The sequence below is a fragment of the Adiantum capillus-veneris genome, chromosome 23, assembly GCF_014529385.1.
Source record: "Adiantum capillus-veneris isolate H3 chromosome 23, ASM1452938v2, whole genome shotgun sequence".
In the NCBI taxonomy this organism is placed as follows: domain Eukaryota; kingdom Viridiplantae; phylum Streptophyta; class Polypodiopsida; order Polypodiales; family Pteridaceae; genus Adiantum; species Adiantum capillus-veneris.
In genome coordinates this window covers 65,484,009-65,504,615 of record NC_140953.1, presented here as the reverse complement: position 1 = coordinate 65,504,615, position 20,607 = coordinate 65,484,009, and the positions used below count along the sequence as shown (strand labels likewise).

The window sequence follows — 20,607 nt, the reverse complement described above, 5'->3', positions numbered from 1 at the left end:
CATAATCTTGGCCAAAAAAGATTTGAGCAATCTCTAAAGATGTCAATTTGGATAACCCCAAAACTTGGGAGTCCTTTACCAGGAGCATTCAAAAAGCGGTTAAAATCGTAGGTCCTACAACGAAGAAGTCACAAGAGGGGCGCCTGAAGCAGCTGTAAGACGATGTAGAATGACTAACCATTAAAAAGTGTGAAGGGGAATCCTTTGAAGCTGAGCACAAATGGTGGTTAGAAGCTAAAGCTGACCTGGCCAAATGACTAGATTATTATCCAAGGAACCTACCTCCAACTGGAAGCGGCTAACCAAGCACACGCTTTTAGAGTTCCTTAAAGGTCAAGAGAGGTTGAGGCTTGATCCACTCGCTAGCAGATGGGAAGGGAAATGAAGTTAAGGACCAAGATCAAATGTCTAAGCTGATGTTAGATCACTTATGTGAGATCATAGGCCATCCTGAGTCCCACTCTCCTGAAGTGGATGAGGCGAGGGCAAATTACTTCAGGATTGTGAAGAAGATGGTATCTCAATCAGAAGCCAATCTCCTTGAGATGGAATTTATTGAGGAGGAATGCTCCTATGTGCTTTAGGTACTAGGTAAAGAGAAATCCTTGGGTGGAATGGACTGATTGCCGAGTTCTTCAAAGAATCTTGGGAGGATCTTTATGGAGTCCTTAACTCATGCATAAAAAGGGGGTTTATAAAACCCATTCCAGATAAAATCTATTGCTCTCAACTGAAACATTGGTGGCCCATAACCATGATGTCATTGGCATACAAAATTATTTCCAAAAATGTAACCCCAAGGCTTTTTTCCATTTTGGATAGAGTTATTACTCCTCATCAACATGGTTTTATCAAAGGTAGGTCAATCTATGATAACATTATGGAAGCAATAGTGAGCATAGAATACACAACCTTAATCAAGAAAGAGTGTATCTTGCTTCAGTTGGATCTAGACAAAGCCTATGACAGAATCACACGGTCGTTCATCATGGATGTCATGAAATCTCTGGGCATTGGGCCACAACTATGTCGGTTAGTGTTCACGCTCAATGCCAATAGCCATTATGAGCTTCTATTTATTAATACATTTGTGGGATCTTTTGAAGTCAAGAGATCTATCAAATTGGGATGCCCACTTGTCCCTTTTCTATTTTCCATCACCTCCCATCTGTTGGTGTCCATGATAAAAGACACTGCTACGGGAGAGGAGATCCAAGGAATGTCCCTAACTAACAATGACCAACTTGTAGAGAAGCTATTTGTGGATGGCTCCGTCTCTTCCTCAAAGCTTTCCCGTAGATAGTTAGAAAGGCTTTGGAGATTGTAATTTGTGTAAATGTTTTCCATTGCCTCTCGGTTAAATGTAAATGTAATATTGAAAGGTTTAAATAGATCTCACTATAAAAAATTGACTCGTTTAATCCATTTATGTGGACTTGGGGAGATAGTCTCAAAAGGGAAGATATTTCATCAACTAGGTGTTCCGTTGGGTGTGGACGTTATGCACAAGCAAAGGTTCCAGTGGGTAATGGACAAGGTAAGGAGCAAGATGAGAAGGTGGGAATATGTACTTCTTCCTTTCCCGAGCAGGGTAAAAGTGATCAATTTGTTTATGATCCCTTACATGTATATCCTTTATTACTAGCCCGCTCCTCAAGTTAGCCAATTAGAGCAATTGGAAATATTTCTTGAGACCTATGAAAAGATCCTTTCGGAAAAATAACACTAAAGAGTTGATGCAATGGTCGTGGGCCAAATGGGAGGCTGTCACGAGACCTCTAGGCTCTGTAGTAGGGAGGTATTGGGATTATCAACCTTGTTATCCATGCAGAGGCCAGTGTGCCAAATTTATAACATCAATCACTAAGCAAGATCAAGCATGGGCTATTATGATAAAATAAATGATTGATAGAGACAAACTCTTCTCTCAAGGTGGCTACTAGTGGAAAGGCCTCGAAGTGCACGACAAATTGCTTGAACCTAAGACTTGGAGGCACAACGGGTGAGATAGTACGGAAGTGCAATAAAGCATCGAGGGCATTGAAATGGGGAGAGGTAACAAGGTATTTTCAAATGTCCCCTTGGATTTCTAAAGTATGTAGCATCCCTCTAAACCCAAGTTTTGGAGAGAAGTAGTCAGAAATATCAACAATAAAGAGCTCAAACAACTGGGCCTCTTCTAGAATAGCAACAACAACCGTTGGAAAGGAGCATACCAATTGGTCACCCAGCTCCACCTCAAATGGACTGAAGGACCGCTTATCAATAGAGCTATGGAAGGGCTTGACAACTTATGTAAGTCAGTGAGTGAGCTCAAGTTCAAGTGGAAAACCTGGCGATGGCCCAAGAGAAGAAACCACTTCTTTAAACCAAAAACCAAGGATATATACCACACTTTGAATGTCTTGTCGGATTGGTTTTCTCCCCTCAATAAGAAATGGGGTAAGCAATGGCTGGAGGCAAGACATATGGAATTCGCAATAATCCTCCATTGACAATGAAGGTTTGTTTGTGGAAGGTATTATGGGGGGCCATTGCCGATAGGAGTAAAGATTCTTGCAGAGATATTGGCACTAATAGATGTTCAGGTTTCCATATGGCTAGTGGGGACTTACTTCATTTGCTCAAGGAGTGCTTGGCAATAAGCGGCCTAGTAGGGAAGACTTGTAAATGGGTGCAAAAGACCTAAACATAGGGTTCTTGAAGAACGACCCATTCCTTAGAGGGATGGTGATGAAAAGTCAAGTACTGTTTGTAGCACACAAGTTGTTAGATTCCGCTACTTCAACAAAATCTAGAAGGCCGAGAACGGGTATTTGATAATGCTAATTCAAGTGCTAGCTTCACGAAGATCATTCATGAAAGCAGAGAATTGATTGTTTCCATTGGTAAAAGGAAGGACCCGGACGAATGGTATAGGGTCATCAACGCCATTCTGACAGAGTAGTGCCAACTACATTATGGATAGTTGTTTGCCTCTTGTTGAAGCCTAGTAGCTTTCCAATAATAAAAAATCCCGTCCATAAGCTTGAGGCTTCCACCGTACTTCTATTGTGGAGAATACAATACATTAACTCACAATTGTGAGCCCCCCCCCCCCCCCCCCCCCCCCCCCCCACCCCCAAAAAACCCAAAAAAAAAAAAAAAAAAAAGGCCCATGTAAGAAATACTCATTCCTCCTAGGAAAAATGAGCATCATTCTAGGACTTGTCCGTGTGTGTGTGTGTTTTTTTTTTTTTTTTTTGGGGGTGTGTGTGTGTGTGTGTGTGTGTGTTAAAAATACCATACATTCTTCTTTTAGTTATATATTTCAAGAGAATGCAGGGAATGAGGGACACACATTCTAACTGCAAGAGCGCCCAATGAATCTAGTTCCAAAGTGCCACTCTCCTTTTGAGTTCAAAATAAGCTAACTTAATAGTGCTTAGCTTGAGCAAACAGTTGGTAAAATGAAAGACTCGGATGAGTGCTATAGGGTCATCAATGCCGTTATGATGGATTAGTGCCAACTAGATTATGGATAGTTGTTTGTTGAGGGCTAATAACTTTAGAATGTAATATGAAATCCCTCAAGGCTCGCCATGAGCTTGAGACTTCTCTGTGCTTCTATTTTGAAGAATACAATACATTCACTCACAATTGTGAGACCGGCCAAAAAAAAACCCAAAGATATTTAGGTTCAAAATTTTTATTCCTCGTAGGGAAAATGGGCATCATTTTTTTTTTTTTAATAGCAAAACTCACAATTGTGAGTGAATTACATTGAACAACCCAAAAAATTACAAGGTCTTGTCATGCTCTTGTTGAACCATGACATCATCCAGGGACTATAATTACATTGGCTATCAAGGCAGCCACCCCCACCACCCCGACACCTCTTCCTCGATACACAAGGTCAAAAAACTTATCCTTATGAAATCTTTATTTATCGATGGTCAAAATTTTCCCTCGTCCTAGGCATTTCATCTACTAACAACAAGGCACAAGTGGTCCTATACCAATCCTCCGAGTGTTGCTTGTCCCCAAGCGTCCATATTAGCACTTTGCTTTTTTGAGTAATTTTTGCGAAGCTTGCCACCTCCAAACCTCCTTCAAACACATGGCGGTTCCTTGTCTGCCATACATTATAAAAAAAGAAGTATATGACATGTTGTAATTGTAGGGGTGGTGAAAAAGACCATACATGTTGCTTTTAGTTATATATTTGGGGAGAAAGTGGGACACACATTCTAACACGAGAGCCAAATGAATCTAGTTCCAAACTGCCACTTTCCTTTTGGGTTCAAAATAAGCTAACTTATTGGTGCTTAGCTTGAGCAAACACTTGCTAGAACGGAGGACTAGGATGAGTGGTATAGGGTCATTGAGATTATGGATAGTTCAAACACTTGCTAGAACGGAGGACTAGGATGAGTGGTATAGGGTCATTGAGATTATGGATAGTTCTTTGCCGCTTGTTGAGGCTTAAAAAATTCCCAATGTAATACAAAATCCCTCAAGGCTAGCCATGAGCTTGAGGCTTCTCTATACTACTATTTTTGAGAATACAATACATTCGCTCACAATTGTGAGTTCTGCCCCAAAAAAAAAAGAAAAAAAGCATCATTCCATTTATGTTCTTTTTTGTGGGTTGGGTTTTTGGGGTTTTGTTTTTTTTTGGGGGGGGGGGGGGGGGACCATACATGCTTCTTTTAGTTACATATTTGGGGAGAATGGAGGGAATGAGAGACACACATTTTAACGAGATCAGCAGTCAACCTAGTTCCAAACTGTCACTTTTTTTTTGAGTTCAAAATAAGCTAAGTTATTGGTGCTTACCTTGATGAAACACTTGGTAAAAGAAAGGACTCTGACGAGTGATATAGGGTCATTAACGTCGTTCGGACGGATTAGTACCAACCAGATTATGGATAGTTGTTTGCCTCTTGTTGAGGCCTAGTAACTTTCCAATATAGTACAAAATCCCTTAAGGCTCTCCATGAGCTTGAGGCTTCTATGTACTTCTATTTTGGAGAATACAATACATTCACTCACAATTGTGAGTTTGGAAAAAGAAAAAAGGCAAATATATTTAGGTAAGAAATCCTCATTTCTCATAGGAAAATTATTCTAGGACTTTTCATTGTTAAGGGGGGGGGGGGGGGGGGGGGGGGGGGGGGGGGGGGGGGGTGTTTGTTTTAAAAGACCATGGTTACGTTGTTTCCACGAAGCAAGAGTTATCATGTTGTAGCTAGATCTAGATAAGGCCTATGATAAGATTACATTGTCTTTTAATGAAGACGTCATGAAGTCCCTAAGTTTTAGGTCGTAGAAGTGTCGGGTGGTCAACACCATCTTTGCTGGTAGCCAATCACAACTCTTCTTCAATGAGAGAATTATGGGCGCCTTCGAGATCAAGAGATCAATTGAATAGGGATGACCTCTGCCCCTCTAATATTTGCCATAATCGGATCCCATCCTCTGGTCGCATTACTCAAAGACACTGTTGCTAAAGGGGATATTCAAGGACTTACTCTACAACGACCAACTTTTGGCTAAGCTCCTTGGAGATAATTCACTGCTTTTCCTCAAAGTGTGCCATCATGTCATCAGAAAGGCTCTTGAAATTGTGTAAACATACGCCTTAGTGCCAGGTTCAAAGTGTAGTATTGAAAACTCAAACTCTCTCTCCGAGAACGACTCATTTGATCCGTCAATGTGGACAGGGGAGATAGTGGCAAAAGGGAAAAAAATCGGCACCTGGGAGCCCCTCTGGGGGTGGACGTGACCCACAAGAAAAAAATTTGATGGGTCATGGAGAAGGTTAGGTCCAGGTCCTCCCCTTTTTGAGTAGAGTCAAGATAATCAATTCCTTTATGCTCCCTTACATACCTTCAATGTGTTACCATATACATGTGGTAGTGATGTGTGTGAACACACTAGGACCGTCGGGGCATTTTTTCCCTCTTTAGGAGGTTTTTTCCCCCGTGCATTGTATATACGCCCATCACTCTAGGGCTATCTATCTTTCCATTGCACACTAAATAACACACTCTCTATTGTGTGCCTTGAGCTTCCTTCGTCTTCTCCAAGATGTGTGTGTTTCTCTGCAACCCTAATTCCAACAATTGGTATCAGAGCAGGTCACGTCCTCCCGGGCTTAGTCGCCAGCTGCTCCAGCACACGTCTGCTCACTTTCTCCGATTTCAGTGAGCTTTGGCGAGCGTTCGCAGGTCGACAAATATTTTGGGAAAGGCGAGAAGAGCTTGGTCTGCTCAGAATTTTGATTTGGGCTCATTTCGGCCTCCGTTTTCACTGCGGGCAGTACTGCACAGGCTATTTCGTCATTTTGTGCAGATTTTCTGTCAGTGCCGTTTTCTGCATAACAGGTGCCTTATAGTCTTCTACGGTTTGTGCTATATAGCACAAGTTGTTCCCGCTCCATTTCTCCTATTTTCGGGCAGTTTTCACATCAGGTGCAGCATTTACCATGGATGACAACAACAACACAGATGTGTTCAAGATGTTTGCTGCTGAGGACAGGTTGGATGGGGACAACTACCCTATGTGGGCTTATATGATGCAACATGTTCTTGTGTCAAAAGGTGTCTGGAACATTGTGCAGGGCATTGATGTACGTCCTGGTTCTGAGGATGTAGGCGATGTTGAGGATGTTGCAGGTCTTGCTGCAAGGATTGCAGCTGTTAGAGTTGTTTTGCCTACGACAGAACAAGCTCGTTGGGATGTTAAGGATGCGCAGGCTCATGCATTGATTGCGTTGTCTGTGAAGCGCACCATTATTCCTCACATCAAAATCTGCAAAACAGGCTTGGGATATTCTAGCAGGTCTTTATGCAAGCCGCAATGAAGCTAAAATTGCTTTGCTGCGTAAAGAGCTGGAGTCGAAGATTATGCATGAGGAAGATGATATGGACACTTTCCTTGCTAGTGTCAAGGATATCAATGAGCAACTCATTTCTGTAGGTGAAGTCATTTCGGACAGTTCCCTTGTGCAGACTGTTCTTGATGCCTTACCAGATTCCTACCAGACTTTTGCTAGTACTTGGAGACTGATGACCCAAGGAAATCCTGAAGTTGTCAAGTTTGATGCATTATGCACATTGCTGTTGCAAGAGTCACTTTCTAGAAAAAATAGGACTAGGCAGCGTGCAGTTGAACAGGCTTTTATTGCTTCTCAAAGAAAGGGTGCCAACAGTAATGCAGCCACTTCTTATGGTTCTGCTGCGAGTGGCAAAAATTCTGTTCCTAATGCTTCTGGTGGCAGCACTTCATCTGGCAATTCTGGTGATAAGGGCAAACAGAAGATGCGTTGCCATTATTGTAAAGCCAATGATCACTTGATCAAGTCGTGTCCTAAGTTGAAGGCCAAAGAGGCTAAGAAGAAAGAGGGTGGTTCCACTGCAAACGTTGGTTCCACTACAAATGCAGCCATTGTTGAGTCTTCTGTGAAAGGAGATTGTGATGCTGATGTTGATGCAGAATGGGCTTTTAGCGCAGAGTGCACTTACAATCCTGCTGTCCATGATGCATGCTTGTCAGTTGCTGCAGATTCACATGTGTGGTATTTCGACAGTGGTGCTACAAAGCACATTACCTCACATCGTGAATTGTTTACCTCTCTCGAGTCTGTCCCTCATGGGAATTCAGTCACTTGTGCCAACAACGCCTCTTATCCAGTTGAGGGAGTTGGAAAGATTGTGCTCACTGCTGCTAATGGCAGTTCCTTCACACTTGTTGATGCACTTTATGTACCTGGGATCAAGAAGAATCTCTTGTCTGTATCCGCACTTGCTAGACTTGGACTTGTAGTCAAATTTGTGGATGACAGATGTACAGTTCATGATCTCAGTTTTGGTGATGAAATTGTTGCATCTGGGCTTTTGTGCCGTGGGCTGTATAAGCTCACTTTGTATGACAAGTGTGGACAAAATTTTGCAAATGCTGATGCAGATTCAAGGGCTATGGCTAAAAATGTCTCAAAATGTACTATGGGCACCCTCCGTTCCGATCGAGGGGGGGAGTATATGTCTCATGAATTTAATGCATTTCTAGCTAGTCGTGGGATAAAACACCAATGTACAGTGCCTTATACACCTCAGCAAAATGGTGTTGCTGAGAGGAAAAACAGGTCACTAACGAAAATGGCACGATTTATGGTCAAAAGTCAAGCTTTGCCGCACTCTTTTTGGCTTGAGGCCATCATGTGTGCCACTTATGTACTTAACAGGTGTCCTACGAAAGCTTTGCAGTCTATTACTCCATATGAAGCATGGCATGATAGAAAACCTTCTATTGAGCACATGCGTGTTTTTGGCTGTTTGGCATATGCTTTGGTGCCACAAGTGCAGCGCAGAAAATTGGATGATAAGGCTGTCAAATGTATTTTTGTTGGTTATAGTGCTGAAAGCAAAGGTTACAGGTTGTATCATCCGCAAACAAAACGTATTCTGGTTTCACGGGATGTAGTGTTTGTGGAAGACTCTGTTCAGCCCTTGCTGTCATGTACTAGAGACAGTAATGTAAGCTCACAGGACATTTATGACACTTTGTTGCCTCTTTTCAGTGGTGGAAATACGAATGTAAGTTCCAATGAGGCAAATGTACAGCCTATGGGGGTTTTTGAAAATGTTTTAGAACAGCCTATTACTGATGCAGATGTACATGATGTACTTGATGAGGAAAGGGCTGAAAATGAGCAGGCTAGAGGTATGCCAAAATGGCTGGTGCACACTTTGCGTGACAGTAAATTGGATGCACCTTTATCTAGTCGTACTCGTTCAGGCTCTCGCCATGCATCTTATGCATCAGATTGTTATGCTTTGGCTGTGTCTAGTTTACATGATGTTGAGGAGCCTCTGTCTTTTGATGAAGCACAGAATTCAGAAAATTGGATTGCTGCCATGCAATCAGAATATGATGCACTTATAGAGAATGACACATGGACTTTATGTGATTTGCCTCCTGGCAAAAAGGCCATTGGTACGAAGTGGGTTTACAAGTTGAAACGCAAGCCGGATGGTGAGATCGATCGCCATAAGGCTCGACTTGTTGCAAAGGGTTATGCACAACAAAAAGGCATAGATTATGAAGAGACTTTTGCTCCCACTTGTCGTATGACTACTGTGCGTTTTCTATGTGCATTGGCAGCTCATTTTGGTTGGGATGTACATCAATCAGACATTGTTACTGCTTTCTTGAATGGTGACATATTTGAGGAAGTTTATGTAATGCAGCCTCGCGGTTTTGTCATAAAAGGACAAGAGGACAAAGTGTGCAGATGTAAGAAGGCTTTGTATGGGTTGAAGCAATCTCCTCGTGCTTGGTATGAGAAAGCTGACACTCATTTGGTTAAACGAGGCTTTCGTAACAGTCCAACAGAAAGCACATTGTATGTAAAGCGTGAGGATGATGTATTTCTCATTGTGGTTCTTTATGTTGATGATTTGCTGATCATTGGACCAAATGAGAGACATATTGCTGAATTTAAGGCTGATTTGAATGCTACTTTCAAGATGAAAGATTTGGGGCTGTTGCATCATTACTTGGGTATACAGTTTAAGCAGTGTGATGGTGGTATTGCCTTGTGTCAAAAAAGTTACATAGAGACATTGCTATGTAAGTTTGGACTTGAGGATTGCAAACCTATTGCCACTCCCATGGAAACAGGTTTGAAGTTGAGTCTACATGATGCTGGCGATCCTGCTGATGTCACTCTTTACCAAACTGCTGTTGGCTGCCTCATTTATGTATGCAACACGAGGCCAGATATTCAGTTTGCAGTCTCACAGGTCAGCAGATTTATGCATAGCCCAGGGTCTAAGCATTGGCAGGTTGTCAAGAGGATTTTCTGCTACCTTAGTGGCACTTTACATCTTGGCTTGTTTTATCCCAAGGGGGGATCATTGCCGCCAGACTTACATGCTTTTTCGGACTCAGATTGGGCTGGTTGTTTTGACACGCGAGTGTCCACAAGTGGTTTTTGTTTCATGCTTGGCAGTTCATGTATATCATGGTTGAGCAAGAAGCAACCTACTGTGTCCACTTCGAGTTGTGAGGCTGAGTACAGGACAGTCTTCACAGCTACGGTTGAGTGTGTATGGCTCACACGCCTTATGGCTGACTTGGGTGTTGGACAGGACACTGCCAACACTATCTACACTGACAGTCAGAGCGCATTGGCAGTTGCGAGGAACCCAGTTTTTCATGCTCGCACAAAGCACATTGAGGTGCATTACCACTATGTCAGGGAGAGGCTCTCAGCAGGAGAGATCAGCTTGGCTTATGTGCCAACACAGGACAACCTTGCAGATCTTTTCACAAAGGCATTGTCTCGTGAGAAGCTTGAAGCTTTCCGCAAAGCTTTGGGCTTACTCCCCTTTGTGGACTGATCATGTCCTCAGGGCATGGCACTTCCCTTTACTCATGTGCCAGCTCTCGTTCACCGCATCACTCCAGGGGGGATTTGTTACCATATACATGTGGTAGTGATGTGTGTGAACACACTAGGACCGCCGGGGCATTTTTTCCCTCTTTAGGAGGTTTTTTCCCCCGTGCATTGTATATACGCCCATCACTCTAGGGCTATCTATCTTTCCATTGCACACTAAGTAACACACTCTCTATTGTGTGCCTTGAGCTTCCTTCGTCTTCTCCAAGCTGTGTGTGTTTCTCTGCAACCCTAATTCCAACACAATGGTCCGTTACTTAAGCTTGCCAATGCAACTGGAAAGAGTCTTTTGAAACCAATGAAGAGATTCCTATGGAAGAACAACACTAAGGATTCGACGCCTTGGCAGTGGGTCAAATGGAAGATAGTTGCGAAACCGGTGGAACTGGGTGGTCTCAGGATTCTTAACCGTAACACTCATGTGGAGGCCCAGGGCGGCAAGTTTCAGGCTGCACTCGCAAAGCAAGAACAAGCTTGGTTGTTATGGCTAAGGATATGATGGACAACTCTTAGTTATGCTTGTGTAAACATACGCCTTAGTGTCAGGTTCAAAGTGTAGTATTGAAAAATCAAGATTGATCTCTCTCCGAGAATGACTCATTTGATCCGTCAATGTGGACAGGGGAGATAGTGGAAAAGGGGAAAAAATGGGCACCTGCGAGCCCCTTTGGGGGTGGACGTGACCCACAAGCAAAAATTTTGATAGGGTCATGGAGAAGGTTAGGTCCAGGATGGGAAGGTGGGAGTATGTGCTCCTCCCCTTTTCGAGTAGAGTCAAGATAATCAATTCCTTACATAGCCTTCAATGGTCTGTTACACTTAAGCTTGCCAAATGCTAAAGAGTCTTTTGAAACCATTGAAGAGATTCCTATGGAAGAACAACACTAAGGATTCGACGCCTTGGCAGTGGGCCAAATGGAAGATAGTTGCGAAACTGGTGGAACTAAGTGGTCTTGGGATTCTTAACCCTAACACTCATGTGGAGGCCCTATGCGGAAAGTTTATGGTTGCACTCGCAAAGTGAGAACGGGCTTGGGCTGTTGTGGCTAAGGATATGATGGAAAACTCTTAGTTATGCTCGAGGGGCGGCCAGTGGAAAGGGCTTGAAGTACATGATAAGCTTCTTGCCCCTAAGTGGGTTGTATCTTGAAACTTGGAGGTTCGATTGGCGAGCTCATTCAAAAAAGCAACAAGGCCACAGAGTCCTTGGAATGGGGAGAGCTATCAAGGTAATTTCACAACTCCATAACTCATTGGTCCCCTTGGCTTTCAAAGGCTGTCCAAGCATCCTTCTATACCCTTTTTGGAGGGAAGTTGCTAGAAAGAGCAATAATAAAGGTATTAAATGTTTAGGCTATCTTTGGGACTATAGCAGTGGCTGGAGGAAAGGAAATTGACCCACATACTCTCCAGTTTAACCTTAGTGGGTCTAAAAGACTTCTAGTCAGCAGAGCCCTTGAACAATTGGATAGGTGGTGTCTCCCAATCTGTGAATCCAAGTTCGAATGGAAAGCTTGGCAGTGGCCTAAGAACAAACATTTCCTTAAACCTCAAACCAAGGAAGTGTACTTCACACTAATGTACTTGAAGGATTGGTTCTTTCCACTCAATAAGAAATGGGGTAAGCAATGGCTAGAGTCGAGATGGGAGGTGATCGTGAAAAATATGTCGCCCACATTGACCTCATGGGATGAAGGTTTTATGGGGAGCTTTGCCAACTAGGGTTAAGATTTCCAACAAGCTGGAAATTGGTATGTATAAATGCTCGCAATGCAGAATGGTTAGCGAAGACCTCCCTCACCTATACTAGGTATGCTCGGCGATTTGTGAACTAGCGAGACACATATCCAAATGGATTCAAAAGACGGTCTTGAAAATAGGATTCTTGAAGAACGGTCTCTTCTTGGGAGGGAAGGTGTTCAAGAGCCAAGTAATGCTTATCATTACACAAATAGTGTGGTTTTGTTACTTCAAACACATTTGGAAGGCAAGGAACTATCGGACCTTTGAGAATACCAAGGAGATTCGCATTCACTTCGTCTAGCTCCAAACTAATGTTTTTATATTGTTTTTTTAGCAATCATCGGCTACTTTTACGGGACTACACCCGCATGTCGCACGGGCTGAACTGTAACAGGCGTGCATAAAGCTCCTCACCTTTCTTGCTAGGCCAATTCCCATTGACTAAATTTGTCATCTTATTGGCACAAAGATGTACCGAAAACATTAATCTTAAAAATTCAATGTAAATTGAACATATAAATACTCCATGAGATCACCTCACATCACAAGAGAAGTTTGATCCTATTGTTTCAATTGAACATTAGCAACCAATACTTTTATATAAGGCATGGCCTTAAAGATTCATCGGATCTTTACTGCAATTTACATATGGTTTTAATCGGAAGGACATCCACCTTGCACGAATTCTATCACAGGGAACCCCCATCCTTAATTTGTTGCGTTGGTGCTGTTGCCACATTGCATGAACGTTCTTAGATGAACTGAAAGAGAGCAAAAGAATGATCCAAACTCTGTATACAATGAACCCATCACCATATCATAGTTGCACTAAACAAGTAAATATTGGAATTATAGAGATTTATGTACATACTATATCTCGCATTCCTTGGAAAGCACTTCTAACCGCAATATTTGCGCCGCCGGCTAACCGCAAAGCAAAGCCCAATTCAACACAAGGGGGGACTGAGGCTATATTAAACTGTTCTTAACTTAATTGAAATGGCAGCTCAGTGTTTGACAAGGAGTTGATTGTAACATGAGCATACCCATATACAGGAGAGGAAAACTGTGGTCTCTTTAAAGCATAGGAAAGCATTGCCGAACATGCGTTAGGCTTCCCAATTCCTCTGTAATCATGATAAAGATACTAGCTCTTATGCCACATTTCATCAAGTAATTAGCATGCTTATTTGGAGTATAAAAAAAGCAGAGAAAACTGTCCTGACGTTTTTTATGATGATGATGAAGATGCCCAAATGATGATTAGCTAGCCATAACTTCTTGAATCGCTTTTCGACAGAGGCACATCAGCAAAGTACCTGGCCGTGGAGGCGTAACTGCCTCCTTGCGCCATAGCTGTGAGATCACCCGTCCCTTCGAGCCCCATCATACACCCCACATACCCATTTCTTATCTTCACAAGCGGCCACAAGAGTGTCTTCGCTAGCGTCTTCGGCCTCCTCGGCTTGTGCGGCCTGTAGACCGTCCGCCTGCCCAATCTCAGACCGCTGCGCTCAGATGTTCCTCTTCGAAACAGCCCGAATGCCGACCCCGTCCTTGTTGCCGTCCCGGCCGGTGCGCTTTTTGAATTCACAAAATTGCCTTTACCTGGCTCGTGGCTAGTGCTGAGATTGTAGGCAAATTGGTGATAGTTGTTATGCCGATAAGAGTAATTCTTGTAGTCGAAAGCTGAGTCGTGGGCGCGCAGAGAAGAAAGATTCGAGGCATGAGTAGCAGAGCTGAAAGTGCTCATGTAATTGAGCATATCATCACCAAACTCTCTTCTTGAGAAGGACTCGCTCTCTTCCACAACACTAGACAGCCTACCTTGTGCATTGTTCCTGTAGTTTTCTCTCATCGCAGCTTGCGACTCGTGTGTCGGCGATATCGGATTATCAGAATCTCTTATCATGTGGGCCCTGGGCTGGGATGGATCAGAGCTAATTAATGGAAAGCTTGAGTTTAAAGAGAGCACATCAGACATTGCTTTAGATGATTGCTGATAAGTGACTTCTCTTATCATATGCTGCTTGGCCTTCACAGTACCAAGCTTTGAAAGATCACGATCAGGACTTGAGGGCCAGCTGACTTGCTCTGGTTGTGCTTGCTTTGAAGATTGATAAGCAGGCTTGCTTATAATCTGGGTTGTGGGCTTGCTACACTCATCAATCACGGCGCTCGATGATTGATCATCATCCAGCTTTTTTTGCTGATACTTAGAGGAAAGGTAGGTAGACTCGCTTATCACCTGCTTGATTGCAGCGTGTTGAGAGCTTGGGCTTGGCGGGCGATCGTCCAGCTCTGTAGTCTTCGGCCATAGCTGATCCTCTTCAGCCTGATCTTGCGACTGATAAGTTTCCCTCCTTTTCATGCCCTTCTGATCATCTTCTTTCATTGGGGGCTCATTGATTTTGCTGTTGATTGCGCCTTGATGATAAGCAGGCTCGCTAATCACGAGAGAATTAAGGTTAATCTTCTCTTTGAAGGCCAAGATCATGGGCTTAATCCTTTCATCATCTGGTATGTTATTCTGATCATTGCCAGACTTAATGGCAGCAGGAGGGCTAGAGGTCGAAGAAGCCATGGAGGCCTTGCTAATCAAAGAAAAAGGAACAGAGCTGATAAGGGGCTAATTAAAAGCTGACCGCATAATCAGAAACTCATTGAAGCGCACTCAGAGATTTCATGGTGACATAATTAGCAAGGGGAATATAGCAGTGAATGCAAGCTAGAGGATTCATGGAGTCCTCAGCTAATTATGCAAAAGCGAAACAGAGGGCAGGCATTAAAAAAAGAGGGGTGGAGGTGATGAATTAGGTGTCTCTCTGTGTATGTGTGTATGTGTGTTTTGGGAACTAATTAAGGAGTGAAATGCAGGCCATGGAGCCTCATCACGATGATGAGAACAATATCTAATCTTGTTGCACAAATTCTGTGCAAATTGCAAAGGCTTTCGGATAATTTTAATATTCTACGCTGACCAAACAAGCGGAGATGATTGGAGGAGGGCGTCGTGAAGTCAACCACCATGCATTAAGAGTACCGCGTCTCCTTCACCCCTCTCACCTAATTTTCCTCATAAATACCCCAACCCTTTCGAAGTGTGAAATCGTCACCCTTTGAAACACATCCCCCCCCCCCCGCGGGCCCCAACGCTTTGAAATCGTTACCTACCCTCTGAAATAATTTTCACAATTTTGAATTCTCTCCTCCTCCATTGGATTTGGTACTCCAACTCGGCCCAAAGACCTTCGCTCCACTTTTGAAAATTCAGGTCAGCACCCCGTCCCCGCCCGGAGACTCGGACTCCGGACGTCTCCCTTGCGAGCCCCGTGCCCTAACACCCTTCACCAATCCGTGCTCCTTGAGATATATGGACGTCAACTTGTTGTCGTAAATGTGGATCGCTGTAAATTTAGGATTTGAGATGGCAAATCTACGGTCACGATCTTGTCAGCCGCCCTCGAAATCATGTCTGATGTTGTCAAGAAGTTCACAATGCGGCTACGAAAGCATCGGACCTCTGACTATGAGAGTCAATCTAGCAAATCGTAGACGATTTGAAGCAAGAGAAATACTTGAAAAGAACAACACTCCAGCCATGAAAGCTTCACTCAAGGGAAAAAAAAAGCCAAGAGCAACTTGGTATTGATCCAGAAACTCGTATGAGAGCATACTTATCCAATGGAAAGACTCGTCCATCTTCCATAAGAGACTTCCCAAAAGGATATCGACTACGTCTCCTCAATAAACCACATGTACCCATTAAACGAGAACACGCCATGATAGCAAAAAAATCCATAAAGAAACGGATTATGCCTGATAAAAAACCTACCCCCTAAATATATAAAACGAGAGTGAGGGGGTCTAGGGCTATGGGATAGCGATAACAAGCAGAATGGGTTGTTTGGATACCTGTCTTCCCATCAAAGTAGCCCAAGTTCTAACTTGCCGCTTTTTTTTGGATGGTGACAGGTATAGGCCTATTCTTTCATGGTTTCTAGAGCTCGTTCAATCTCCTACCAAAAACGGATGTACCAAGAATAAGTTCAATTATAAAAATATATATTTTGTCTTATGTCACCTATTTTTTTCACTTGTCTTATGTCAAGTACCATTATATGGTTCTTAAATGAAGGGATGTCAAATATAAACTCTCTTTCTCTCTATCTCTATCCCTCTTTCTCTCTATCTCTCTCCCTCTCTCTCTCTCTATGTCTCTCTTCTCTTTCTCTCTCTATCCTGATTCTCTCTATCTCCCTCTTTCTATCTCTCGCTCTCTCTCCCTCCCTCTCTCTTTTTCTATCTCTATCTTCCTTCCCTTTCTCTCTCTCTCTCTCTCTCTCTCTCTCTCTCTCTCTCTCTTCCTCTCTCTATCTCTCTCCCTATTTTTCTCTCTTTCCTCTTCCCCCCCCCCCCCCCCCCCCCCCCCCCCCCCCCCCCTCTCTCTCTCTCTCTCTCTCTCTCTCTCTCTCTCTCTCTCTCTGCCTACGATTTCTCTCGCTATCCCTGCTGCTCGTGACAGGCTGCAGGGCAGTACTTGGTTGGGGGTTAACCCTAGCCCTACCCCCACAACAGTCGCATCTCAAGCCCTTGCTCGTTGTCCTTACACGCAGAGGCACTTTATCTGCCCATCACGACTCTCTGTTGGCAAGTTTCCTTGACGCGATTGAGGCAAGAGCGTGCAGTTGGCAATCCAGTGGGCATAGAATTCAATAGTGAGGCTTTGTGGCTTTAAGGGAGGAGTCACACAGGACTGTGTGCTCCCACATTTATAAAAGAGGAAGCATGTCTTCCCATAGCACCCCACTAGTCCACACCCGCAAGAGCTTCCTTGCATTGGAAGCTGCACCAAGGAAAGACCCACTCGCCCGTCAGAATGCACAAATCACAACCCTGGAGACCCAGATCGAGGAACTCATCAAGGAGAACCAATTTCTTAAGCAACGCTTGCATTTGCTCGAAGAAACCAACGAAAATGAGAGCCAAGCTCTACTCGCAAAAGCTCACAAGTCGAGGCCTCCCTTTGTTACCATATACATGTGGTAGTGATGTGTGTAAACACACTTGGACCGCCGGGGCATTTTTTTCCTCGATAGGGGTTTTTTTTCCCCATGCATTGTATATATGCCCATCACTCTAGGGCTATCTATCTTTTCCATTGCACACTAAGTAATATACTCTCAGTTGTGTGCCTTGAGCTTCCTTCATCTTCTCCAAGCTGTGATGCTCACTTTCTTCGATTTCTGTGAGCTTTGACGAGCGTTCGCAGGTCGACAAAAATTTCGGGCGGGCTCGTAGAGCTCAGTCTGCTCAGATTTCTGATTCGGGCTCATTTCGGCCTTTGTTTCCACTACAGCCAAGTCTGCGCAGGCAATTTCTTCATTTTGTGCAGAATTTTTGTAAGTACGAGATACTGCATAACAGGTCCCATACAGTCTACTGCGGGTTGTGCTATATAGCACGTGCTGATCTCACTCAGTTTCTCCTCATTTTGGGTAGTTTTTACATTAGTTGCATGCATTTTCCATGGCCGACAAGATGTTTGCTGCTAAGGAAAGATTGGATGGGGCCAATTACCCTATGTGGGCTTACATGATGCAACATGTTCTTGTGTCAAAGGGCGTCTGGAATATTATGCAGGGTATTGATGTACGTCCTGGTGCTGAGGGTGTAGGCGATGTTGAGGATGTTGCAGGTCTTGCTGCAAGGATTGCTGCTAGTAGAGTTGTTTTGCCTACGGCAGAACAAGCTCGTTGGGATGTAAAGGATGCGTAGGCTCATACATTTATTATGTTGTCTGTGAAGCGCACCATTACTCCTCACATTCGTTTAGCGAAATCGGCTAAACAGGCTTGGGATATTCTAGCAGGTCTTTATGCAAGCCACAATGAGGATAAAATTGCTTTGTTGCGTAAAGAGCTAGAATCAAAGATTATGCATGAGGAAGATGATATGGACACTTTCCTTGCTGGTGTCAAGGATATCAATGAGCAACTTATTTCTGCAGGTGAAGGCATTTCAGACAGTTCCCTTGTGCAGACTATTCTTGATGCCTTACCAGATTCTTACCAGACTTTTGCTAGTACTTGGAGACTTATGACCCAAGGAAATCCAGAAGTTGTCAAGGTTGATGCATTATGCACATTGCTATTGCAAGAGTCACTTTCCAAAAAAAAAGGACTAGGCAGCGTGCAATTGAGCAAGCTTTTATTGCTTCTCAAAGAAAGGGTGGTAACAGCAATGCAGCTACTTCTTATGGTTCTGCTGCGAGTGGAAAAACTTCTGTTCCTAATGCTTCTGCTGCTGGCAACAATTCTTTTGGAAATTCTGGTGATAAGGGCAAAAAGAAAATGCCTTGCCATTATTGTAAAGCTAATGATCACTTGATCCAGCAATGTCCTAAGTTGAAGGCCAAAGAGGCTAAGAAGAAAGAGGGTGGTTCCACTACAAATGCAGCCATTGTTGAGTCTTTTGTGAAAGGAGATTGTGATGTTGATGTTGATGCAGAATGGGCTTTTATTGCAGAGTGCACTTACAATCCTGTTGTGCATGATGCATGCATGTCAGTTGCTGCAGATTCAAATGTGTGGTATTTCGACAATGGTGCTACAAAGCACATTACCTCACATCGTGGATTGTTCACCTCTCTTGAGTGTCCCTCATGGGAATTCAGTCACTTGTGCCAACAATGCCTCTTATCTGGTTCAGGGGGTTGGAAAGATTGTGCTTACTACTACAAATGGCAATTATTTCACACTTGTTGATGCACTTTATGTACCTAAGATCAAGAAGAATCTTGTATCTGCACTTGCTAGACTTGGACTTGTAGTCAAATTTGTGGATGACAGATGTACAGTTCATGATCTCAATTTTGGTGATGAAATTGTTGCATCTGGCCTTTTGTGTCGTGGTCTATATAAGCTCACTTTGTATGACAAGTGTGGAAAAAATTTTGCAAATGCAGTTGCAAATTTTGGGCATTTGAATTTTGCCAGTTTTTTGCGTTTGCAGAAATCTGACATGGTTGCTTGTTTTTCGCCTCTTGAAGCACCTGTCAAACATGTTTGTGAAGGCTGTATTTTGGGTAAGATACAGCGTTCAAAGTTTCCAAAGGATGGTTCAGTTAGGGCCACATGCAGGTTGCAGCTTATGCTAGTGATGTTTGTGGGCCCATGCAAACTCCGGCCTTGGGCAATTACCTTTACTTCGTGACTTTCATTGATGATTACTCCAGGCATGCATGGGTATTTCCACTTAAAGCGAAGTCCAAAGTTTTTATGTGCTTCAAACAATTTTTGGCTATGGTTAAAAATGTATTGAAATGTACTATGGACACCCTCCGTTCCAATCGAGGGGGGGAGTATATGTCTCATGAATTTAATGCATTTCTGGCTAGTCGTGGGATAAAACACCAATGTACCATGCCTTATACACCTCAACAAAACCGTGTTCTTGAGAGGAAAAATAGCCCACTTACGAAAATGGCACGATGTATGGTCAAAAGTCAAGCTTTGCCGCATTCTTTTTGGCTTGAGGCCATCATGTGTGCCACTTATGTACTTAACAGGTGTCCTATGAAAGCTTTGCAGTCTATTACTTCATATGAAGCATGGCATGATAGAAAGCCTTCTATTGAGCACATGCGTATTTTTGGTTGTTTGGCATATGCTTTGGTGACAGAAACACAACGCAGAAAATTGGATGATAAGGCTGTCAAATGTATTTTTGTTGGTTATAGTGCTGAAAGAAAAGGTTACAGGTTGTATCATCCGCAAACAAAGCGTATTTTGGTTTCACGGTATGTAGTGTTTGTGAAAGATTCTGCTCATCCCTTCCTGTCATGTACTAGAGACAGTAATGTAAACTCACGAGACATTTATGACACTTTGTTGCCTCTTTTTAGTGGTGGAAATTCGAATGTAAATCCAATGAGGCAAATATACAGCCTATGGGGGTTTTTGAAAATGTTACAAATCAGCCTATTACTGATGCAGATGTATATGATGTACTTGATGAGGAAAGGGCTAGAAATGAGAAGGCTAGAGGTATGCCAAAATGGCTGGTGCATACATTGCGTGATAGTAAATTGGATGCACCTTTGTCTAGTCGTACTCGTTAAGGCTCTGGCCATGCATCCTATGCATCAGATTTTATGCTTTAGTTGTGTTTAGCTTACATGATGTTGAGGAACCTCTGTCTTTTGATGAAGCACAGATTGGATGGCTGCCATGCAATCAGAATATGATGCACTAATAGAAAAATTGGATGGCTGCCATGCAATCAGAATATGATGCACTGATAGAAAATGACACATGGACTTTATGTGATTTTCCTCCTGGCAAAAAGGCCATTGGTACGAAGTGGGTTTACAAGTTGAAACGCAAGCCGGATGGTGAGATCGATCGCCATAAGGC

The 20,607-nt window shown here is 43.3% G+C and overlaps 1 protein-coding gene across 1 annotated transcript; it reads right to left on the bottom strand.

Moving 5' to 3' along the window:
- Positions 1-13,013: 13,013 nt before the first annotated feature.
- LOC147427892 (uncharacterized) lies at positions 13,014-15,114 on the bottom strand. The gene has a single exon (XM_086496655.1). The coding sequence runs from the start codon at positions 14,772-14,774 to the stop codon at positions 13,458-13,460; it is 1,317 nt and encodes a 438-aa protein (XP_086352781.1). The 5' UTR covers positions 14,775-15,114; the 3' UTR covers positions 13,014-13,457.
- Between the last annotated feature and the right edge of the window lie 5,493 nt (positions 15,115-20,607).